At 34.6% G+C, this 25,682-nt stretch overlaps 1 protein-coding gene across 1 annotated transcript in view; it reads left to right on the top strand.

Moving 5' to 3' along the window:
- The window catches only part of NKAIN3 (sodium/potassium transporting ATPase interacting 3), a gene marked incomplete at both ends in the record, with an annotated part of 314,341 nt that overhangs the window by 175,684 nt on the left and 112,975 nt on the right, over window positions 1-25,682 (top strand). The window contains one exon of the mRNA XM_079533027.1: window positions 852-932. Coding sequence (XP_079389153.1) covers window positions 852-932 — 81 coding nt within the window. The remainder of the gene's footprint in view (window positions 1-851; window positions 933-25,682) is intronic.

The following is a 25,682-nucleotide window of genomic DNA, read 5'->3' as shown; positions in this document are numbered from 1 at the left end:
CTTCTGAGCTGCGCTGTTTGGATTGTTAATTGTGCACAGTTTTACTGTCATATATAGGTAAACAGCTTATCCATAAGGAAACAGAGACAGTCAATTATGCTGACAATTCACACGTGAAAGATGATTTAAAGCAGACAAATAAATTTCCCATTTATGCTGTGGGTGGAGTATGTTATTCCTGTACCATGGTAAAAAGCTGGAGAACCTAGAAGAGATTTGGGTATATCCAGGTGGTAACGGTATATTGTAGGATCATGTTCATAGCCATAAGGGCTGGAAAACGAATGGATCAGGCACAGTCAGCTGAAATAATAATCTAATTAAATTATCTTCTACTTAAAGACCATTAAAAAGGCAGACTAATCTTTAACATTTTCATTTTCCATCAGGATCCAAATGTCAGATCAACAGATCTTCTTTTTGGTGTTTTCTTTTTTTCTTATGTATTTCTTCATGATAGTTTGTAGAATTTGGTCCACTGAAATTATTATACTATTCTGAAATATCTGTTAAACTAAAACATGAGTTACTCACCGTCGTTTTGAAAGTCAGCATTTTTTATTTAATTGATACCAGTAGGATAGTGTAAAACCACAAAGAATAAATCTGTTTTATTAGTATGCATTTAGAGCAACAAAGGCTATCTGATTTGTAATTTCCTGTGATTCTTATGAGACTTATGTGGGGAAAACTCCTTTTCAGAACTTCTGCACTTGACTGCTCCCAGAAGAACAATGCTTACTGATATCAGGTTTTTTTAAAAAAAATTATTGATCTGCTCAGTATGAAGTCCTTTCATCTTCATATTTTATTTTTTCTGTCTTTTTGCTTTCTTCCGGCTTTGTATTTAGTACACGGTGTGGACTGCCCTGTGGGTCACCTGGAATGTGTTCATTATCTGCTTCTATTTGGAAGTAGGCGGACTCTCTAAGGTAGGTCACTTACCGTTTTTAGGTTTACGGGAGGGTGTGTTAACAACAGAACTCTTAGATTTTAGAAGGTTGGAACCACAGAGGAAAAATGTTGCTGTTTGAAATACAATCAGATATTTAAAGCTGGACTCCAATAAGAACTGCAGTGTTTTTGTGAATTTGTCTATGATAGTAAACAGCCATGGTTTTGAAGTACATAGTGCAAAGTATTGGAATTACAGCTGCCTTCTGAAGTAACATCTGAAAAAAATACATTGTTCCATAGAAAATTTCAGCTTCTTTTTGATCCTTGGAAGACAGACAATTCTATTTTGGGTGAATTATTAACTGTATATAAAAAAAAATCAGAATTTCTGAAGCTGCTTTGAAAGCCACTGAAGAAAATTACTAAGAAAGTTAATGTAATAACTTGTTGAGGAAATTGCTCTCACAAATGACAAAGAATGACTTTTTTCACATTTGAATAAAACTTTCCTTTACATGGAACATAATGCTCTAGTTCATTGAGTTCTTATTCAAACTTCTGATTAAAGCAGAAGTATTTGCTGGAATTATCAAGATATGTGTTGCACTCATAAAATGTAGCGCTTATGTTAGCATGGGTTATATTTAGCATTGTATCTACAGCAAGTTCCATATAATATTTGTAGATTATTATCAAATTTTTATGCATACATTATATTAATCTTTGTTTACTACTTCCATATTTAAATGGTTTGGGGTACGATATGCCCCAAGCACAAGTAGATACTGGGATTATTAGTAGAATAAATGTCTGTGCTACTAATCATAGGTATAACAGTATTGATTATACTACTGTTGATGAATACAATGATTTTAGAAAATTCTGAACTCTACTCATTTCAGGTGGCAGTATTTGTGAGCTATGATATTTTTTGCATTCATCAATAAAACTCATAGATTTTATCTGACAACAAACAAAAAAAACTGGGGAAACCAGTTACTAAGAAATAAAATGTTATCTGATTGGTAAAAATTCCATTACAATTAAAGGGTTACATGATCGCTTCCTTTGGTGATGAAATTTCATAATGAAAATCTAAAATAGCTTATTTATTTTCTGAATATGATCTACTTCACTAGAAGTTGTATGCTACATAAGAAAGTGAGTACCCTTCATAGATCAAAATAAATAATTGTATTCACATGTTTTTACTTAAAAATCTATTAGAAGTGTAACAGAGAAGTGATGAATGTCTAAAGTAATTGTGCTTTCATTCTGGTTTATAAATAGTTTGCATTTTTTCAGTTAGTTTGGTGATGTCTGTTATCATAATGACTACTGTATTTTTTAAAGATAACTAGCATGTTTAAGTAATTAGGAAGTAAATTGAAACTTGTAATGTGACCCTGAGTTTTTGAAAATCAAAGTTAACTTTCCACTGCAAAGGATTTTTATTGTGTCCTCACTGATAAGAGCATTATAAAACAACAGGTATGAATTGAAAACCTGTATCTTTCAGTTTCACTACCCTGCATTACTTGTGGATCTTTTTACTTAATATTTATGACAATTCATAATGCAGAGACATGGTAGTACAAATACCACTTAAGCAGCAAAGAAAAATGCCCTTTATTATTATTTAAGTTGATTGAGCTCAGAATTTTGGTGGAATTTTTATCATGCAGTTTGTAATTATAATGTTTGAAAAGTAGTTTCTCAACAAGATGATACACGTGACATTATCCTCATGGAAGTTAAGTGCTTCTGTACAAATTGCATCGAAGGCACTGCTATGAGAGCCAAGATAATAATAATAGAATCAAGAAGTTTGTTAAGTAAATTGTGAAATTTTGAGTCCTCTCAGCACTGTTTCAGAAAATTAGACGATGTGGTTATCAGCACATAGAGGTAAAATCCTAGCTATTCACAGATTGATTGATATTTGACACTAACTTAATGGGGGCCATATTTTACTTAACATGCTAGCTTAACATTCATCATTATTCTTCATGAACACTTTCTGGTGTTGTAAGGAATGGTAAAAATGCTATTAGAGAGGTGAGTTAGTACCACCATCAGAGGCTTTTCAGAGGAGGCTATTTCCTTAGTGTTGACATCTCAGCTGGGAGTATTCAACTCTTTCCATGCTGTTGTTCTTTTTTCTTTTTTCTTTTTTCTTTTTTCTCTTTTTTCTTTCTTCTTTTTTTCTTTTTTTTCTTTTTTCTTTTTTCTTTTTCTCTTTTCTTCTTTCAATTTTTTCTTTCATTTCAAAAGGTTTTATTTCTAAAATTAATGCAAATTGTTTGTAATTTCTTGTAACCTTTGTTAATTTGCTATCAGGGAAAATTAAAATGCTATCTAGCAGATGACTGATTATTATTTTTATTTTATTCTTGTCTTTTTAAGAAGTACCATGTCTATTTATTCTTACAAGAATAGTTGTTCATTGGAGTTATGTGAAAGTATTAGATCTTCAATAATGAATGCTGTTATAAAATATTACCTGGTGTAATAATAGATAATAATAGATAATAATGATAGTTGAATGTTCTGTGGAGTATGCATGTGGTAAGCAAGGTAGACTTTCTGAATGTCGTAATAGAAACCCCACCATAGCTGAAGTTTAGCTCAGATCTTATTCTTGCTGCTGAAAGGAAGATCTCTTTTGAATATGTTTTTTGAATTCGATCAAAAAAATCCTCTAAAGATAATAGAAGGCTTGATTGAGAAAGACTTATGTAATTTAGACAACTTGTTTTGCTGTGAGGGTCTGAAGGTAAATTTTTTCTTTCAATTTTAATGCACAACATTCAGATTTTCTAAGTAAACTGATTTTTTGTTTGTGCGGTTGTATGTGTGTGTGTGTGTGTGTGTGTGTGTGTATTTTTCTTGTTTTTCAGTCTTTTGGAGTTTTTTTTTTTTTTTTTTCTTTTTTTGTTTCTTTTGTTTAGTTTTCCTGAGGAACAGCTTGATTTCAGTTTAATTTTTATGAATCTAGTACATTAAGATCTTTAATCTGTTCTTGAGAAGGAATGATGAAAACTTCTGTCACCTACCATCCCAGTGTCAAACACCATATATGTAACTTGGTCGTCTTTTTTTCAAGGATGATGTTTTAGAAAAGGCATCACGGAAGTTCTGTATATATATTTCTTAAAAACTGTTTTTAAATTCTAAAATCCTTTGTCAAAAATGAAATTTCACATATACCCAAATATTATGGCCCAAATCCCCACCAGTGTTTCTGGTTCTAAGAGTCTGGTAAATCATATGGGAGGAAGCTGGTGGGGATGGATAAGCTGAGAACAGGGAGTCTATATCTACTAGAAACATATATGGTCTAGGTCAATAAGCTTATGGTCAAGGAATTCACTTATGTCTTGGTTCTTGCTCCAAATAATATGTTACTTTATATAAAGAGGAACATTTGCATAGAAACGACTGAAAGGAGCCTGCCCCACAGTAACTACAGTACAGTAATTAGAGCAATGTCCTAGGAAATAAATGAAATGGATTCAAGTCTTCTCAGGTTTGAAAAGGAAATAAGCCTGGCTGTCCTCCAGGTGGGCTATTTTAAACACAAGACTAATTAATAAAGGCCTCATTTTTAAGTACCGCGTAGACAGCTTAAGATCAAGCTCCTTTTTCACTTCTGTTACAGAGCTGCAAATGGAATGTCAATTTTTTTTCAAAGGCAAAAGAAATAGTATTTGATGAGAAATAAAATATGTTTATAACTAATTTTTTGTTTGTTACTTTAGGTTTTTAATTGTGTTTTTAATTTCAGCTGTGCAATCCCACCAACACTGCAGCAATTAAAAAATGCCCACATGAAAAATGAAAATTGCCTATATTTTCCATGTACCACTTTCATGAAATCGAAAGCATAATTTTTGGTTTTAACTGCTCTGTGTGAAAGAAACAAATCTGCTGTTGTAACATGACCTTTTAAACTTCCACTGCAGGATGACAGATTTGTACATCCGCACACCTTTTAGCCATTGAGCTCATTAGTTCTGTGGATATTATTCTACATCTCAAAATGAAAATCTTTTAATTATCACATTCAAGAGTGATTAGACATATAAACATCAGCAAAATTCTCAAGGATTAAGAAGCAAAAAAAACATTCCCTACAGTATATCTGAAAATGAGCTTTAATTGAGTCTTACCTGATACAATGCTTAAAGCTGTCATTTTGAAGTTTTATATATTCTTCTTAAATAAGGGCAAGAACTTCTAACATGTACACACCAGCTTTCCATCACTAGCAATACATTCTTTAATGTACTTTTTACTTTACAAAGAAGACTTCATTTGTTTAGTGTGCACAGTAGATATTTCTGTCATTTATCTCCCTCCACTATTTCAGATCAAGTATGAAAACCGTTGTGTTTCTTTGTATTTATCATTCACTTTGCCAACTAATACTTTTTTTGAGGGATCAGTTTTTCACTTCTTGTTTTATCGCCTATTACCATGAAGTTTTCTTGCCCATATTATTGCCTTTTATCCAAATAAATGTATGGCAGCACTCCAGATGTTTCTACAACATTCTTTTCCTGTTGTTTTCTATATGTTACCTAAGCAGCTGGGAAATGTGCAGCATTATTCTGTGATGTTTCTGTCTGTATTTCCATGGTATGCTCCTTGAGCATAAACTTTGTCTCTTTCTAGATAATTTTATGTTCAGATTTCAAGGTTGAACTGTCTGTCAGCTATGTCTGTTGCTGCTTTTGATCAAGGATTTGCATGACACAGACATATATTCAGTAGGAAACTGCTTCTAAAACAGCTTTCATTTATTATCTGTTCCTTCATTTCTGATGTTGAGTTTAGGCGAATGTGACTTCTAATGTCTGTGGCACTAACCTCATTATACTTTCCACTGTATTCAAAGGAAATTTTGCATCTCTTAAATAGTAAAAAGTTCTTCTTCATATATATTTTCTAGTAAAATTTACTTTTATCAATGCGTCTTTATTAAACTAAAGACAGAAGTATCGCCTAATTTTTGTATAGCTCTTCAGTTATTGGATAAAATTGTAACTGTTAAAATTAATTATTTATTCCATCTGAAGGAAAAAATGGACTAATAAATTACTTGCTACAGATGCTGTGGGAATAAAATCTTAGTACTCTTTTCTAAACAAAATATTATGCAACAGAATGAGGGCTATCCATGTGGACTTTATTCTGTGTTCTTCTGGAATCCACTTGACCTCCTTTGGTGCATGTCAGTCAGTCATTAACTATTGTACAATTATATCTAATATCTCAAATTGAGCATGTTAAGCACAAAACTAATGACATTTTACAAATAATAGAGATCCAAAGGTATACTTGGGGCTTGTAGTTGTCTTTTTTTAAGAGCTTTTTCACTTTTTTTTTTTTGTTGTTACTGTGGTTAACTGTGGAATGAAAACAAGCACTGCTTGAATTTAGGCTAACAGTATAAAACATAGTACACTAATATATACTAATGTGTGCAAAGTGAGAAAATTAAAGCAATTATTTTGGCTTAATTAGCATCATAATTAGCTCTACGGTATAGCCTGTTACAAGAAGTGTATGAACAAAGTTGGCAGCATCTATAGATCAGCAAAAGTAAGTTCTAAAATTAAGAAAAAATAAATGAAAGTAAACTCTGTATGGAAAATTAGTGGGGAGGGTGGAAAGTAGAGTAGAATTCCTTAGTCTAAGAAAAGACTGAATGTAAAGCCTGAAAAATCTACTCAACTGTTAACAATTCTTATGTGGAAGATCAGCTGTTTTCATATCTGATGGGAAGAGAGTCAAGAAATAATTTGCTGAACATGTAGAAGACTTGCTTGAAATTTTAAGGGAAGACTTCTGGTAATAAATAAACTGAGTAGGATCTAGTGCTGCTACAAAGCTCCATCACTGGATGTGAAGTAAAGGAATATTGATACAGGATGATCTAGAGCACTCTTCTGCCCAGCTATTTTTAATCTTTAGAAATTAGCCTCTGTTAAGCTAAAATTCCAAGTTAATGTCCATGGTAATTTTTTGAGTGGGAGTGCTAATTTGAAAAAATGAGTGGAAGTTGAAAGTGTAATTCCTCATCTTTAATCAGCTGATTAGACTGTCATTGTAACTGTGGCTGGAATGACATTCCAATTGAGGAACTTGAGGTGGCTCTGGCTTTTCCCTTCAGAGCATGTGTGTGTGGACACAGAAGATGAGGAAGCTCAATGGAGGCTGCAAGGTGGCTGATAGCAGTTCTTGAGCATGTACGATGGGATTTTAGTTTTCAGCTATGTGACACTAAGTGGGAAGCAGAGCTGTTATTGCACTTCAGTCCTGGCAGAGACTAGGCATATGAAACACAGAAGACTCGCTTTCTTTGTGTTCTGTTGATGGATTATTAATTGAACACAAATCACTGCCATTCACAGTAAAATATTCTTCAGTAAAGAAAATGTGATAGTGGTAATAGTACATTTCCTCCTTGTTGGATGTGGTGCCATACTGTCGTGCACAACTCAGCTGAAAATTTCTTCCCACACACCTTTGACTTATATTAACTGCTCTTGATCAGTATCTCTCTTAGGCCTTGAGAGAGACTACATATCCAGTATTCTTATTATTCTCTTAGCCTACATGTTTCTATCTATGTCCATTTTTTCTATATGTTCTGTATGTTACAGGTGATATCATTACTTGCTACTAGCTGTAATATGCACAGTAATGGAATACACTAAAACAGGGGAAGAATGTAGCTGTAGGCAATCTCCAATTTCTAGACATTACACATGACTAGTTTAATGACAGTAGTTAATTATAATCTTTTCTTAGTTCCAATAAAATTCATTTTGCAGAAATTAAACCTGATGAAAGGAAAGTTTTCATTTCCTTAAAATTTGCTCCTTCTTGCTTCTTCCTCATTTCCTCTTAAATCCTCTAGGGTTTGTAGAATTATTGTTTTTAAAATTATGTTCCAGAATCTTCTCAGATATGGGGAAATTAGAAATGCTAATTGAGCACCATTTAAGTCAATAGATGAAAACTAATATAAAGGAAAAGAAAACCAGGCCCAATAAAAGTTACAATGCTTGACTCATGCAATCCACTTGAATTCAGTCTTCACTCTTTCTTTGAACTAGCTCTCAAAAGTAACAGCAAATAAGCATTCTGTAGAAACAGTTGGCTTTTTCCTTTAAATTACTATTATTATTTTGCCCTTTCTTACAATAAAGTTTCCACTAAAATGTGTTTGCTAAAATGTAAAGTTTAATATGACTTCTTTTATGCAAGTTGCTCCTCCCATCCTGCCGCTTTCTCACAATTAAGAGAAATAACATCCAGGTTCAGTTGTATTTAATATTTTTCTGTAATCTGTTTTAACAGCAAACTTTGGAATTTTTAATTACTTTGGCAGTAAACCTGGAATCCAATTTACTGCAATTTTATGCAGTGTAATGTTGAACAGAAACAGCATTTCAGAGCTTCAAAATAATAGCTTTAGTCTTGGCTGATATTAGGTACTGTTAATCATAAATTCAATATGTTGGTGGTGTGCCTTTCAAAAATATTTATAAACAGTATTTTCTGGTGTTCTGTTAGACTGACCTCAGTACCACATGCAATTTCTGCTGGTGCATATGGTTCAGAAGACAGTGAGAGTTTTTATTAAGAGTAGGAATACTGTCAGTCATGAACTGTGAATTCATAATAGCGACACTATGTAAAAGTGCATTACTTTCTATTAACACTGGAAACCCCCAACCAAAAAAGAGTATCTGCACATCTAAGCTGTTAATTTTAATATAAAACTAAAGGAATTGTAAACTGCTTCAGGTAACTTAATGTGTACTTAAAAAAAAAAAAAAAAAAGCCAGATTAACTGAAACATTTTGGTCTGTTGGTATTCTAGTATTGAAAGAAGTACACATTGTTCCAATTCAAAATTTTGAGCAATCAGCTGGCCTCAAAGACTTGTATTTTAGTTGAAGAGACTTTGTAGATGATTTTTCATGTTCCAAATTTCACATACCCTAAGCCTTTTTTTTTTCATTTCTTTTTTTCAGTCTGTTTCAGTTTACTGTGTTAAGTTTTAACGAAATACATGCTCATTCTTAAAGGACAATTATCACACATCTAGCTTGATAGCATTACTGAAGCATAAGGTCAATCTGCAAAAATATATGTGGAGCAAATGGGACACAGATAAATGCCACAGAAACTGCAAAATGTGTCATTCTGATGTTAATTAGTTTGTTTAGGTGATACAATCACATCGCAGAAAAACTTAATCAGGAGTATGTTCCAGATGGTGCAGAAATTGAATTTCATATCCTTTCAAGTGACATTTACAGTGATTCATTAAAATATGTTTTTTAAATGAAATTAATGTTATTTTTTAACATCTTGAAGCTAAACTCTAAGGCTGATATTTGGAAGAGGCCACCATTCTTCATTGATTTAACTGAGGTGGTATCGGTGGTGTTGTTTTGGGTTTTGTTTTTTTTGTGAACAATAAGCCATTTAAATCCATAGTTGATTGGCTTTTGGAATGATAAATGTGATATACATTGCTAGATAACTGCTACAAAAATAAACTTATTAATATAAACATTGCATTCACATTTGTTTCAGTTCACTAGCTTAGACTTTCAGATACTTCTAGGATTTTGAAGTTAAAAAGTTTTCTGATTGTATACAAATGGTTAGGTCATAGCCTGAACCAGTAATTGAGCACCTGGTGAAGGGGTACGGGAGCCTTGGGAGCACAGGTGTAAGCAATTCTACTGCATGACCAGAAGGAGTGGCCCCAGGATCCGCCCCTTTCTAACGTCATTTAAGGGCTGGCAGCCAGAGGGAAAATATTCCTACTGGAGTTTGCCTCCTTTTGGGAGTTTCTTGCGATAACTGATCCATGGGAAGGGGGTAAGCTGTTCCTTTATTATTACTGAATTGAGGCTACTACATTTCTTCTGAAAACTGGTCAGTAGCATTTATAAGAAGTGCTAAAATGTGTGTTATTTCAGAGAGAGAAGGCAACTAGCTTGCGAAAGCACATGTGGATATGACAAAGAAATAAAGATGTTGTCATAGCCTGAAATGGGTCCTTTGGTGCAGAAAGACATGTTGTGATGTCTATTAATGCCAGGAGATTAAATAACTGAATACCTATACTGTAACTGTGCTTTAACAAAATCTGAAAAGGAGTTGAGTATGTAGAACAAGAAGATAAGAATGAGGAGTCAGAATGTATGAGGGCAGGAGGGATCATCTAGTAAGTTCAGTCAAGTATTTAGTCTTATTCTTATCAGGATAATGAAGTATATATGTATGTTTTTTCCTGCTCTTCAGTGCTTATTTGTGAATTTTCTGTGGTGTTGAAATCTTTTCATATTTCACGACTTTGTTTTTTGGTATCCTGTATCTTCAGCAAATGCTGTGACTTTTCTGTTGTCTGTCTACCAATTCATTTTTCACTGTCCCTGTTCTAGTTAACCTAGAAGATGCTAGTGTTGCTGAGTATTTGCCACAGGGGATAGTCAATTCAAATTCTCCATCCTATTGCATTGATTCTCTTCTTTGTGGAAAGAAGAGAACCTTATCTGAGTCATGGCTTGCTTGTGAGGCAGTGTGGTAATTCTGTCTGTGTGTAAGAGTAAACCTAGGTTTGATTGCTCTAGATATTATTTTATGTAATTATTGAGAATATTCTGTGTTAATTATTATGCTCTTAATGTATGGAAAGGCAAAATTTTGGAAACTCATTTAAATCTTTATTTTTCAGATGTGATGCTATTCTAACAAAATCTGTATGAAATATTTTCATTATTTCATTAATCTAATCTTGTATTAGGCATTAGAATGACCATTGTCTGTCCAGCAACTTCTAATGGCTGACGTGACTAACTGATGTGTATAGATTTTGATGATTCTGTATGGCAGTGTGCTTTATTAGTGGTAGCACTGGCTCTATTTATTACCAGCTGAGGTTAAATTTATTTTTTTACTGATATTTTCTATAAGTTATTTTCCATTTGTAAATTAATTTTTAAAGTATTATTTCTTATGTTGGTCAAGTAAGGAGTTCTTTGTAAGGAAGCCTGTCATTATAACCTGTCATCTAGTAAACACTTGCATTCAGATGATAGTTTTAAGATCTCTTTTTTTGTAGGGAATTTTGCACTATTCATAAAGGTCTTTTTCCATTTGAAGACAATACTTGCTAGGAACAGACTGTAATTTTGTTTTCCTTAATTTATGCAGAAGGCAGTCTAAGACCTTGATGGAAGTACAGAGGACAGCAAATCTAAAAATGTTCTTCCTATGCTTAATTGGATTTACCATGCTTAAAACTTTCATGCATCTTACGAAAACTCGTAACTGTGAAAATTCAGGGTATTGGTTAGATACACATGTTAACATGGACCTACGTTTGACCAGGAGGAGAAATGCAAGAAACAGTCAATCTTTCATCAACACCAGATGTTATCTAGAGGACTATATTTGTAGAATTTGTGAACCCTGCTTAACTTAGGAGAAGGCAAGGGGGTAGTTCAAGACTTAACTTTGTGTAGGTATACAATTAACAACAATATGAAGTTGATATTATTGATTACTCTGAATCTGTATATCAGGTCAGAGATTTCGTGGTTCTTTAGGATTTTCTAGGTTCTCAACACTAGATGTGGATATTCTTGAACTTTTTGAATTAACAGCTGCCTAAAATGGCTTTACTCTAGGGGTCAGGTATAGGCATTTTTCCTTTGGGCTTTTTGAATGGAAGGTTAATCCTGATGGGCCCACCAGGACCTGGCTTTCACAAGATTTTTTCAAAAAGTGCAAGAAAGTGTTTTTTCCTTAGCTCCCATTGAGTGGTTCTTAGTAGGGTCCTTATCCCAATATTAATTTCTGTTGAAGGCTTCAGCAATCAGAGAAAACTGGTTAGCTCAAAATTATACCTTGAGTAAGCCTCAAATGTATTTCATAGAAGTCTGTAGCAGTCCTTTCTGTTGTGGATTGCTTGGCATTTATATTGAGTTAACTTGTTAATTAGGTGGTGGCTTTTGATCAGGTAAATCACCAGAAGTAGTCTCTTAATCTATGTGGTTCAATACTTGGTTTATCTCTTACATTTGATATCTGTGTAATAATGCATTTAGCTTCCATAAGAAGTTTCTTGTCTAGATTACGCTCCCTTTCTGTTGTAGAATCACCTTTCTGGCTTTTCTCTTCCTTTTCCAGCTGTCCGTCAGGGAAGTTCTTGAGGCATGTTGATGATGTGACTGAGGTTTATTATTAATGAGTGTGAGCATTCCTTTGAGTTCTTCAGCTTGGATTAATGAGGAAAGAGTGCAATAATCCCAGCATGGATTTGTCGGACCTCCTGCCCTTTGCTTTGCTATGAGATTTATTGTCAGTGGCTTTCTTACACTAGGAATAATGCTGAGTCTGTTTTGACATATTCAATCAAATGGGGAGAGAGGCTTTGAAAAAGTCACAGTGCTGGAAATGGTGATTGCCTGAGGCTTCCTTTCAAGGCCAACCACTACTTATCAATATGATCGTCTTTGTTATAGTAGCATTGTGTATTTGATTCTCTCTGTGTGTTTCTTAAGAGAGCATGTAGAAGACCTTTTCAGAAGTGTTTCACATCTTTTAGAAGAACTCTTGCTTTGCAGGTGGAGAATATAATATGTCTGTCAGGCTTTTGTTCCATGACTTTTCTCTGCATGCTTGGAAACAGCATTTTTTTTTTTTTTTTTAATCTGTATTTCCCCCACACTTTGGAGATCCTGATATTCAGGTTTGATTTGCAAGGTTTTGCTGAAGAGTTTCCTTGTTTCTGTTTTGTTTGAAGGTTTGGTCATCTTTTGTACTGGGACTGAACTTTCTAGGCTGGCTGCTGAACCCCCTCTGTTTATTGCTATGCTGTGAGGAGCATAGGTGTTATTTCTAAGACCCAGATTATTTCTTGCTGCAGATATAATACAATTGATTCATTTTTACCTTTATTTTCTGGGAATTATGGATGATATTTTCACTTCTCATCTATGTTTTTGCTCCATTCAATAATTTTCCTTAGTTTGATCAAAGTGATGAACTGCTGACCAAATTTCTCATGGCCTATATTGGCAGGGCAGATGGCTTTCCTTCTGAGACATCTCATCCTGACTAAATTAATGCTGCTTTTTTACCTCTTCCTGAGGCATTCATAAGCGTATCTTTTTCCACTTGAGAGATGGGCTGTTGAATAAAAGACTGCATTCAGTGGGGAAAAAACAATGCATGTCCAGCTATAGAGAAACTGATTTTCATTAGATTTTTGTCTCAAATATACTTGTACATTGTTTAACTTCAGAGTTACTCATGCTGTTTTGGGACTATTTTCATATACTCCATGCCTACTTTGAATTGCAGCGATATTTTGCTTCAAGGCATCTTGTGTCCTTTTGTCTATTTTTTTTCCCCCATGGAATACTGTTTTTTGTATTGTTATATGCTGTACAGTTGTAGACATGGTGCATTCCCCCGCACATTAGCACAGTCAAAGAAAATTACTTTGTGAAAGCTAGTGATAAGTCTTAGTAATTATTCTTCGCATATTGATATTTTTAGCTATGTTAGGCTTAGTTTGTATATACTTATTTGCTCTTATGAATCAGCTTATTATCTGATGATACTTAGAAAATATCTTCAATTCTGATTTTTAAACAGTGATTTCCTATAAAAAAAAATAAATCATGTACTATCATGTTCTTTGGGAACTTCTTGCATCACTCTGCAATACACTAATATTTGTAAAAATGACTGCACCTTAAAATATGCTTGGGATGCTGATTTACCTAGTTTTAATATATAAAATAACTAAATAGTTTTAAAGTATTCCTTAGGACTCAAGGGAACAGTATGGAGCTGTGTCAGTGATGGCTCAACTTGGGTATTACGAAAGATTCTTCACCAGAGTGTAGTCAGGCAAGTGGAACAGGTTCTCAGTGTCACAGCACTGAGCATTCTGGAAGTGAAGAAATGCTCTTGGGCACAGGATTTGAATGTTGGATGGTGCTGTGTGGAGCTAGGAGTTGGACTTGATGGTCTTTGTAGGCACCTTCAACTTGGGGTGTTCTATGATTCTAGGGAGCTTTGAGAGATTTTTAGCTTTGGCAGCAGTATCTTTCTCTCTTATGAACTGAGAAATCCTGAGGTCATGTTTCACAACTGTAATTAGGCACCTTGCTTAAGCAGTTCAGGATCATATTAACTTCATCCAAATGGTTTATTCTCCAGGATTCAGTTTTCAAGTCTGTTGCACAACTAGCATTCCCTGCTTTCTAGCTATAACACTTTGCTTTTGCCTGTAATTTAACAGATTTTTTTGTTGATCCCAGTTTACCAGGTAGTCCAGATGGCCCAGTACAGCTGCCTGTCTCTTCCCTATCTACTCTCCTTCCTCTATTTGTGTCATCTGCAAGTATATCCACTCCAAGCAGTGATTTTTATATTTACTTCTAGATCACTAATGAAAATATTGAATAAAATCAGACTTCAGTGCCAGGAGAGTCCTGCTAGAAAGACTCTTCAACTGTGATTTTTTTTTTTCTCCATTGACAGCTATGTTAATTAGCCAGACCTCAATCTATTTAATTTTCAATCCATTAAAAATGTGCTTGCTTGTTTTTTTTTTTTTTTTCAGTGAGATTGTTTTTGAGTGCCTTTTAGAGGTCTGAGAAAATAATTTTCTTGCACCTGCTTATATCAACTCAAATTTTAAATTTTTGAGGCAGTGAAACCAAGTTCATTTAACAAGTTCTAGTATCTTCTGAAATCTGGGTGACTGATATTTAGCAGTTTTCAAACACTTGATTTTTGGCATTCTTTACTCAATTTATTTGAGACTGCTAGGTTATCTTTGAACTGTTGCATGTATATATATTTGGAACCTTACAGAAGTCTTGCAGTGTTCTCATGCTTTTCTAAAAATTCTCTACATTCATTTATTTTGACAACCAATTTATGTCTGCAAATCCAGAGATGAGGACATAATGATTTATAAATTTATACAACCAATCTAAACCACTTAATTTAGGAATTACTTTTCTTCTTTCTGTTCTTTATTAAAGTTCATACACAGTTAAAGATGTCTGCCTTTTCTGTCTCTCGAAAAGAAAGATTGTAGTTTTTCTGTAGGGTATATATCATATATATCACCTTTATAATTCTTATATCTTCTGTTTCAAATTAATCTTAATTAGCTGCTTCTGATAGTCTTTAACCGTATCATCGTAGATTTTACCTGATGTATCTTTCTTCCCCATTAAATTTTCTCCATTATATGTCCTCTAATTTATATCAACTTAAATCTTTATTTTTACTCTGGCTGTTGCTGAGGATCAGACTGATACAGTGAGAGAGTTTGTGTTGCTGAAAACTCTTGTATCCATTAATTGAACAAACTTCCACAAAGAACAAATCCTTTGTGGTTAAATTCTTGTGTATTTGGCCCATTGCAGAGGAAATAATAGCTGAAAGATGGAACAGTAGAAAAAAAAAAAAAAAACTGCCTCCATAGAAGGAAAAGTTGCTGCAACTTATTTCTTGCTTGATTTTTCTGTTATCCAGCTACAAAATAGGCAGCTCAATTTCATAAACAGCACTTGCTTAGCTCTCTCTCTGAGAGAATTGCTGTTACAGGTGCTATATAATGTTTTACTGGTAAATACTGTCTTTAGTTTACACTAAACTGGAAGAAAAACCACAGTTCCTTTGTTATTTCTTCTCAGCTTCTCTTCTTCACCCAAGCCACCCAGCTCTGAACCAGGATACCCATAGACTTATCAGTGCCTGAAACTCCAGGCAGTAGTCACCTAGGGCCTCTTCAGCCCTTCTCCCATACTGTTCTGTGCTTTGGACATCCTTTGATTCTCACAGAATAGTGTAACAAAATACTTTTTCCCTTGCTGAGAAGTCTTCCCTGTGTTGTTAATATGCACACCCTCTCTATCTGCTTCATATAGGCAATTAGGTTAGCATACCCAAAAGGTTGTTAAAACCTAAAGCACTTTAGCAGTGGGGAAAAAATTAGTAATTATTGTCCTATAACATGGTGTGGTCCAATTATTTATATGCTTTCTTTTACAGATTCAGTTTAGCAGAACACAACTATCTTTTTAAATGCATGACTAATCTCATTAAACTCAATAAAATTACTTAAATGCTTACAAATGCTTACTATGCATTTAAGTAGTTTGCTAAGTCAGCGTTAAAATAAGAAGCAATCCATAGACTTTTCCATTTGTCATGTAAAGTTTAGGAAAGGGAGAAGGCTTTAATATAACATCTGGAAAAAAACACTGAATATTCCTTAGGTAAGAGGTTCTTTATTCATGCAGTAAAGTTGAAATGCAATGATGCAATATAATATGTAGTGACATACTAGGTAAATGTTGATATGTGGATCTGAATTATTCTATGTTGTAATGTTCATAACATAACAATATCCTTGTGGTAGTATCAGTTAACAGCATTTTCAAGTAATCTAGGTTGCATTTACTTGTATTGATCTTGTATATATTACTGTGGCACCTCTTCTGTTGTGCTTGTGCTTTATTTATTCTTCCAGTATTTATTAGTGAACTGAAAGGAGGGGTGGGGAGAGAACTGGAGTCAGGAAAGGTCAGGGAAGCATGAGTATTAGTACAAAATTTGTGTTAACGGTTTTATCTTTTTATCTCTGTTTTATCTGCCTATTTCTGAAATACTCATTTTTTTTTTAGAAAACAATGTAACTTTATAAAATAAAAGGAAATTTAAGCCATTCTTAAGACCCTAGAAGGACTCAAAGACAGAAAGCATTAGATTTCTTGTAAAAGGCTGCATTATCTATTTTTATGCTCTGCAGTTTGCACTGTAAAGGGTCATACATTACAATTTGTTAAGTCATAACCCTGGAACAGGCTGTCTATACAGGTTGTGGAGTCTTTTTCTGGAGGCATTCAGGACCTCTCTGGACACCTTCCTGTGTGTCTTGCTGTAGGGAACTTGACTTTGTAGGGGATTGGATTTGATCTCTTGAAGTCCCTTCCAACCCCTACAATTTCCAGTATTTAAAAAGAGATGATAAAAAGGAGGGGAATCAACTTTTTTACTCGGGTAGATAGTGATAGGACAAGGGGGAGTAGTTTTAAGCTCAAGGAGGAAAGATTTAGAAAGATGTTGGGGGAAGCTCTTCACAGAGAGAGGTGCTGGAACAGAGCACCTGCAGTCTCTCTGGGCAGCTTGTTCCTGGAGGTGTTCAAGACCAGGTTGGATGGGACCCTGGGCAGCCTGGTCTTGTACCAGAAGTGGAGATTGGTGCCCCTGTCATTGGAGGGCAGTTGGAACTTGATGATCCTTGGGGTCTCTTCCAACACTAGCCATTCCATGGTTCTGTGATAGCTTCAAGACTGTGAATGTTGTAATAAATGATGTTTCTCACGTGGCTTATCATTTAATTTAGTATCTGTATTTTGAGTCTCATGTTCCTTTATTTAGTGTTTTGCCAAATGTAAAATAAATTTGTGCATGAAATAAGTGATATTAAATATCTTGCAAGATCGTGTTCTGCCTTTCTAACAAACTTATCACTCCCTTTTGCTTGTAAATCCACTTGCATTAATAGATTATTTTGTCAGTCCTTGAGTTAGTATTAAAGTTCTTCTGTGGAGGAAAAGAAACACAGAAGTTTGAGTTGTGTTCTGATAAAGAGAAGTTATTTAACTACAAATAGTACTGAAAACAAAAACAGCATACTTTCCTGCTCCTTATGTATAGACTCAAGGTAAATGCTGTTTTTAGGAGGAAGAAAACAATCTTGTTTTGTGAATATTTCATTTCTGAGAAATTCTGTTAAATAGACCATACTTCTTACCCTTGTGAATGGGATGGTGTAGCCCAACCATATCCAACTACCAGGGTAAAATTTTGTTTACCATGAAGCACTGTCCACTAACCCAGCTGTTCACCGTGAGCTATTTAGCTGTCCTCTACATATCTTTCATCTCTTGGTTTCTGAACAGCCATTGCTTGGATATTTGACTCATGAAAGAGAACCATAACATGTATTGTTTATTTGTTCCTCCCTGGGTTTCTCTGCCTCTTCTAAAAAGGAATATGGATGCTGTGGTGTTCTGAATTACCACAATGAAATGCTACTACTCAGAGGTAATTGAAAACACCCAAAAACATTGTTTATAGTTATTTGGTGTCTGAAAAAATTGGTCACTTAGGCTTGATGTATGGGACCCAAAGTGTGTTATGGATCTCTGGTACCTGGGTAGACTTTGTCTTACATTTGAGAAGCAGAAGTCAAGTGTAAGATTTATATTTATCCAGCAAAGAGGCGTACTACAAGTTGCTAAAATCAATGACTCTCGAAATTGCCCTACCATTGAATGATGTGTGAATAATTTAAGACTGTTTTGTTAAATGTGCAGAAGTCAAGTTACCCTTGCAGTGATACTCATGGTAGATCGCCAACGATTTAATGTGTTTCTGAAAACCACAGGCAGCAATTTACGGAAAAGATTAGACCTGTTACTGTACACATGTGACACTTTCTTGATTTAAACTGTCATTCTGAGAAGCTGTTAACTGGCGGACAGAGTTTAGGATGAGGTTATAAAGTTTAGTGGGAGACTCTTAGCAGCTAAGGTTGAGCTCTGTTTCTGCTTGGTAATGTAGACCTTCTACCACAACTGAAATACGCATGCAAGCAAATTAAGGGTTTTCAGGGGAAGTTATACGTGATCTTTTTAGACATTTGTGTACTGCAGTACTGTATAGTTTTGTGTTTATGAGATGTAAAACATCAGCACAGTAATGTATTTCCAAAATACCTTCTTATTTTGAGGTATGTCAGAAATCCTGTTTTTAAGTGCTACAGATGGCAGACAATACAGCAGTTTGCATCTGCTTCATCACTTTGTCTGATCTCTTTAACTGATGTTTATCGGAGTTGTTTATGAAGGTGATCTGTTCATGTTAGGGTATCACACTGAGCTGAAAGGAGGATATCCACTGTTAGTCTAATTACCCACCAAAACTCAAGTCCTCAAAGAGGAATTTCATTTAGTGCTGTTTACCTGGAAAGTAATTTGAACAGTAAGAGTCAAAGACAGGAAACCAATAAAATAAAAAATGATCTTAAACACTGGAGGACATATTAAAAGACCACTGTGAAAAGGTGCACTGTAACTTAGGTGTTTAAGACTTTGGAAAATAGTGAGATATTGTCATATATAAAAAGAAATGGAGCAGAAGACTGGGATCTGAACTATGTGTATGAGGGCATTGGAAGAGAAGCACTAGAGTAAGTTCTATTGAGCTGTGCAAGCCAGGAGTTCCCAAGGGCAGATGAGCACTTGTACGGGCATGTAACAAGCAACAATGGAAAATGCCCTGCAACCTTTGTTGTAAAACTGCCAATGTGTAGTTTAGTTGTTGGTAATCTAGGTGATGCCTGAGAGGTTACTACTCCTATTTCCAGCCAAAGTGGTAAAAAGTTTCAGCTAGTCATCACCTCAGAGAACGTCTTAGTTTCTGGCAAGGGATTGAAGTTTGTTTCTATACAATGAATGGATATTGCTACTATATTATAACAGTGAATTGAATGTTTAGTATACATATTAATGTTAGTACCTATAGGTTAGATATCAGCCTGACGTTCCTGTATCACCTTCAGTCATGCCGGGTATTGTTGCCTATGGAAAAACTTATTTAACCAAATTCTTCATGAAAATAAATAAAATAGAAGAGGCAGGTAAATACAGCAAAGGACAAGGATGAAATCAATACCTTTCCCCTTACACTTGAACAGCTTTTCAGGAAGGCAAATCTAATTCTATAAGATTGTAATGAAATATCCCAGTATCTGCTATTCTGTGCATTACAAGTACATTCGAAGGAATATCCAGCAGAAAATGAGGGGAGAAAATGAGCTGAATTATCCTTCGGTAAACAAAAGTATAGTTTCAGAGGGGACCTGGTTTATTCTTTGTGCTGGACTACGTAGGGTGTTGAAAAATGGCAGTTAGCATCTGGGGACATAATTACTCAGCCAATATTGTGGTCAGTGTTCTCTTAGAAATCTAGGAGGAAATCTCAGAATTATTTACAAGACAAAACTTTGTAGCAAAAATGTCTTACTGGGACATGTTTTTTATTTATAATTCAGTTCCTATGCCTGGAATATTGGAGATACAGTAAAAAATGTTTCAAATACATAAATATATATACATGCATATGAACAGAGACACATTTATCAACTTGCTTTAATAAAACTTGTCTTTTGAGTTTCTGTAAGGTGGGCTCATGGCCTGTGTAGTTCTTTCCTGTGATGGTATGTTGGTTGGTCTTCCCACACAGGATCCTGTCAGTGAGAAGTGGTAGAGAATGCGTAGTGCTGCTGCTGTGAAATCTCCTGCCTCAAACTTAAGTACATGAATTTACCTCACTGAGGGAAGGCTAATATGAGATACACAAGGAGTTCAGCAGAGCTGCATTGTGGATAAGCCCTAAAATAAGCAAGGAAAAAGTAAACTGCCGTCTTAAAATCACTGATTTCCTTGTTTCAAATAGCATGCTCTGAATTAGTATCTGCTTTCATTTTTGATGTTGTTTTTTAATGCTAGCTCACTCATCCTCTCCAAGTGAAGCTTTGACAGTTCTTTGAAAAATGACTAGTTTTCTTTTCAACTTCCACAGACAAAACTAGAAAATGTTAAATGTTCATCACAGAAGTTAACAGTGAAGTGATTAGTGAATACAGATGGACGTTGGCCCATTAGCCTGGTATTACATGAGTTATTTCAAAAGTAAGATCAATATTTCACGAGTAAATTCCAAGTGAACTGTGAAATCTTTCCTCACCTTTAGATTTTTCCAGTGTGAAGAGCAGCTTTAAATTGGGTCAGTAGTAGTAATTATTGCATCAGCCAGACATGATGCATGGAAGAAATGGACTGTGTGTTATAGATGAGGTTCTATGATCTGTCCTGGTTACAGATTAAACATGTAGAAGAAACTTTGAGATGTGTCAAAGAAACGTAGCTCTTTCTCACATTTCTTTTTAGAGAAGAGAATATGAGAAATAGCAAGTGCAGATTTCTATCTCTTCTGAAATTCTGCAAATTGGTTTTATTTCTAACATCGTGTCTAAAGAAGGTAGACTACCAAATTCATTTTTGTAAATACATTTGGAATTTGTATTAAATACTTTGCTCTCATTTGTGAGCTCATTTACTTTGTTTCTCTCTGATACTGCACAAATGCACACCCTCCAAATAAATGTCTGTGGATTGTTTCCTGTTAGTCTCCATCTGATCATATGCTGTGCCTTATCTTTTGCTTGGCTACCTGATGTCTAACAAGTAAGAGTACCAGTTAATGCTTCCAAAGAGCAAGAAGCAATCTAAAATTGCAGTAACTCATATTTCCACGTCTCAAATGTAAGTCTTTAATCGGCTGTTTCAAAATCAAATACTTTCTTTAAAGACTTAATGTAAAAAAACAAAAAAAAAAAAAAAAAAAAACAACAAAAAAAAAACAACAGTGATGTATTGATTATTACACTGATTATTTCAGTGTAACTAAGCATATATTTATGCAGTTGTAGATTCTTTTGTATTGTTTATGCATTCACTGTATCTGGTTTTGATCTGAGGATGTTGCTATCTACTGTTAGTGTATGTGTAATATGCTTTTAAAAAAAAATTGGAACTCCCAACTCCAAACTGTTCTGTATGTAAAAGTAATCCTACAATTAACCTTAGATTTGTTAGTTCCATTATTATTTTAAATGAAAAGTTACAAAAATATCAAAGCGATAATCTTGACGGATGAAGTTTAATGGTGACTTGTTAGAAGATTCTTGGATTACTGCATGTAATTAAGAAACTAATTAATATCTCATACTTTCTACCAACAGTATATCTAAGTCACATTTTTAAAATGTTCTGGAATATGTAATTTGTAATTTATTGTTGTCTGTTTCTGGCTCTGGAATTGTTTTATCTTCATGGGTTTTTGTGAACGGAGATCTTATCTGCTTTCACAAAAAGAACGGTAATGAAACAAGTGACTTCATAGTAAACTTCAGCATTGTAAAAACTACTTTCTGCTATCTGGATTACTATTTGAGTTTTTCAGGCAACATCTTTCCTTAAAATCTGTGTGTGCTCTTAGTGCCATCTTTTTATCATAAATTTTTATATTGGAAAATGTAAGCTGCTTTGACATCTACTTATCAAAATTTTCTGAGTGGCATGAGTCATCTTGGGTTAATTCACTAGGGGAAAATGCTTTGTGATGAACAATGAAGATAAAGATAAAAATTCAGAAAACCATAAAAGCACTTTCTTCATTTCACTTGTTTGGGATTGTAGGAAGATCTACAGGAAAGTAACCAAGGTAGCTTGCAATGGATTTGACATATGTTTCAATGTTAGGTATATTGTGTGAACTCGGGTTCAGCTGTGAAAGTACAGATAAAAGTGGATAGAACTTTTTTTTTTGCAAGTGAAAGACAGGATGTGGTGATTGTGTGTACTCCATGTGAGGGTTGATAAAGGACTCTGCAGTTTGTATTTAGTGTAGTATTGAATTGATCAAAAGTTTCATTGCTGATTCTATCCCATCAATGGTCTTTATATACAATACACTTCAGATTGATATATATACACACACACACACACAGAGGGACAATGCTATAAATTCACTGGACAAATGATTATTTATTGCATTTGTCATATAGTTGTTTTATCTGAACCTAATTAGTAGCAAATCTAGGTAAATAATATTAGCATTTGCTATGTAAATGTCAAGCCTCATTTTACCTAGTGGAGAGGAGAGAAAGCTCAAGAAAAGGCAAGAGATGAATAAGCAGAATTCCTGACTGAAGTTACTGGTCTTTAGAGACTGTCCTAACTTCTAATGCAATTTATGACCATTTGCTATCACAAATCAGATCTTCATATGTTTTCCTTTTATTGTTGTCATTGGGGGTGTTTGGGGAGTGGGAAGAAGGGAAGGTTGTGTTTTATTTTTTGTTTTGTTTTTTTCCCCAGAGCCAGCATTTTTGAGTAATTCACTAATTATGGATTTTACAGTAACGATAAAACAGTTTTGGAAAGGTTAGCACCTATTTTTTGTATGCAGACTTTTAATGTTTACTCTTAATAAAAATAAGAAACAGAAAAGGAAACTTGATAGTTTGTTTCACAGATGTTACTTACTAATAGGAAGCACAGAGGGGAAGTTTACTTGAAATGTGAACTTTATTACATTAATAGTGTATAAATAAGCCTTTGAGGATATGTTTATTTTTGAGTAAACTAACAGCTTCTTACTCTTACTGTTCATTCAGAAAAGTTTATTGGCTCTAGAAATTTTATTGCAAATCTCAAGTAGGGTGTTTATTTTGCTGATATAGAAACTTTCATTCCTGTTTCTGGTAATTAAAAGTTGAAGAAAGTTTAATTCTAGAATTGTTTTGCTCATCCACTGTGCCTTTTGGCTTGACATTATTCAAAGGATCTGTGTATGATTTTCTTGTTTCAGACTGCCCTTATTTTAGTTGTGTTTTTGTTTGTTTTTTTTTTTTTCAATAAACTGTTTTGTGGTAGATCTACATCTCCATAGGAAACTGCTTATGCAGGCAGGCCCAATAGAGATGTCTAATTTAGAGAACAGCTCCTTTTCTGGCACTGGAGAGAGATAAAGGAAATGGCTGTTTGTTGTTCTTACATATTCAGTTGTCTGAATGTATATAGATGCCTTTATCATAATGAAGAGATTCACAGAATTATAGGGAGGGCTAAAAGAGACCTCTAGAAATGAATCCAACCCCCTTATCAAAATAGGTTCCCTGCAGCAGGTTGCACAGGTAAGTGTCCAGATGGATCTTGAACATTTCATTAGACAGAGACTCCCCAACCTCTCTGGGCAGCCTATTCCAGTGCTCCATCACCCTTACCATGAAGAAATTCTGGTATCTGTTATCTCTAACAAAACCTGTAAGAACTCTTACTTTCCTGATTCACAGATCTCATTTTGAATTGTTATTTGAGCTTGCTAGTGGTACATCAGGAAGTGGTATACATGAAATATAAGGGCTTTCCGAGGATAAAACTGAGCAGCATCCCTACTAATGGTACAGCTGGAATATTGTGAAAAATAACTGTAATTTTCTGTATTTGTATCTGAGAACTTATAAAGTTAGTCCACATTTTTTTTTTTTCAACCTTAAAGAATCTTAGGCTGACACTTCCATACTTTTCTGGGGGTCAGTAATTAAAATAAGAGAAGGTGCCAGCTTAGAATGGCGTCAGCCTTTTGAAACTGCAAGATATATCAACAACTTGAAAGGTCGAGTAAATTAAGGGGAAAATGTGGAGCTAGCTCTTAACATTGTGAGGCTGGGCATTAATTCCAGCTACTTTCCCAGTATTGATTACACAGATTGTGAGTGCTCATTTGTAGGCCAGAAGGCAGATAGGTCTCTTTGCAAGCCATTTGTCTCCTTTAGTTTCTTAATTAATATTACAGGTTTGAAAATTTGTGGTAGTGAAATTGGCCTGTTAATTAGAGTAGTCTTTAGCTATAAGGTTTTGATATCTTTTTTCTTTCCCAATGAAGTATCAGCAGTCTCCTTAAAATTACGCTTGTTCTACTTTTTTGCAAGATTGTCTATATTTGAAATATTAGCACAGAAGTGTGGAATAAACACATTTTCACTTTGACATTTTAGCATTAGATTTCAGAGGGGGAAAAAAAAATCCTGGTATTAAAATCTTGATTTCTCTTTGGATGTCTTCAATGTACTGTTTTTTTGCAGTTATGTTAAAATATCTTATATCAGGGCAGAGGGTTTTCTTTATGTAGAACATCTTTTAATATCTGGAAATTTTCTTTGGCTTGGTCAGTCTTCTATGTTGATTGTGCCAACCACTTGCTAACACTCTAGCCCATGGAAATGAAGAGAGAGCCAAAAATCATAGTGTAAAAGCTCATTGGTTGAGACAGTAATAGTTTAATACAAATTAAAATAAGTGGTGCACAGTGCAATTGCTCACCACCTGCCCAGTTAGAACCCAAGTAGCAGCTGCCCATCTTCCCTCAGTTTTATTGTTCAGTGTGACATGACAACATCGGGTATCTCTCTTGCCAATTTGAATAAACTGTCCTGTCTGTATTCCCTCTTAACTCCTTGTGCACTCCCAGGCTCTTCATTAGCAGGGAAGCACAAGAAGCTGAGAAAGTCCTCAACTCAGTGCAAGTGTAGCTTTGCGATAGCTGAAATGTGGATGTGTTATCAGTGTGTTTTAAATCCAAAACACAGTGGCAGTGGGGGAAGAAAAAATCCCCATCAAAGTAAAAATAAAATTAAATAATTAAAACAGCCATAAAATAAGATGGACAGTGATGTGAGTGTTAAATAGACATCTTGATGAGATGCTTTATGATGGAAATTTTTTTGTGTGTGTAAATTAACTTTCTATTCTGAGTTGTGCCTTCAATGGTTTTCTTAAATTTAAAGTAGGTTGCAACCTCATGACTAAAGGTAAATGTTCTATTGCCTAGTGATTTTCCTGGCCAAATAAAATTCTGTATCAAAAAATGGCCTGGATTGATAAAGATCTCAAAGAACATCCAGTTTCAACCCCCCTGCCATGGGCTACCACTAGAACAGGCTGCCCAGAGTGATATCTAGCCTGGCCTTGAATACATCCTGGGACTGGGCATCCACAAGGGCACTCCTTGGGCACCCT

The sequence above is a fragment of the Tetrao urogallus genome, assembly GCF_951394365.1.
Source record: "Tetrao urogallus genome assembly, chromosome: 3".
Lineage (NCBI taxonomy): Eukaryota > Metazoa > Chordata > Aves > Galliformes > Phasianidae > Tetrao > Tetrao urogallus.
The sequence above is the reverse complement of the archived record's forward strand: the minus strand, read 5'-3'. Positions and strand labels throughout refer to the sequence as shown.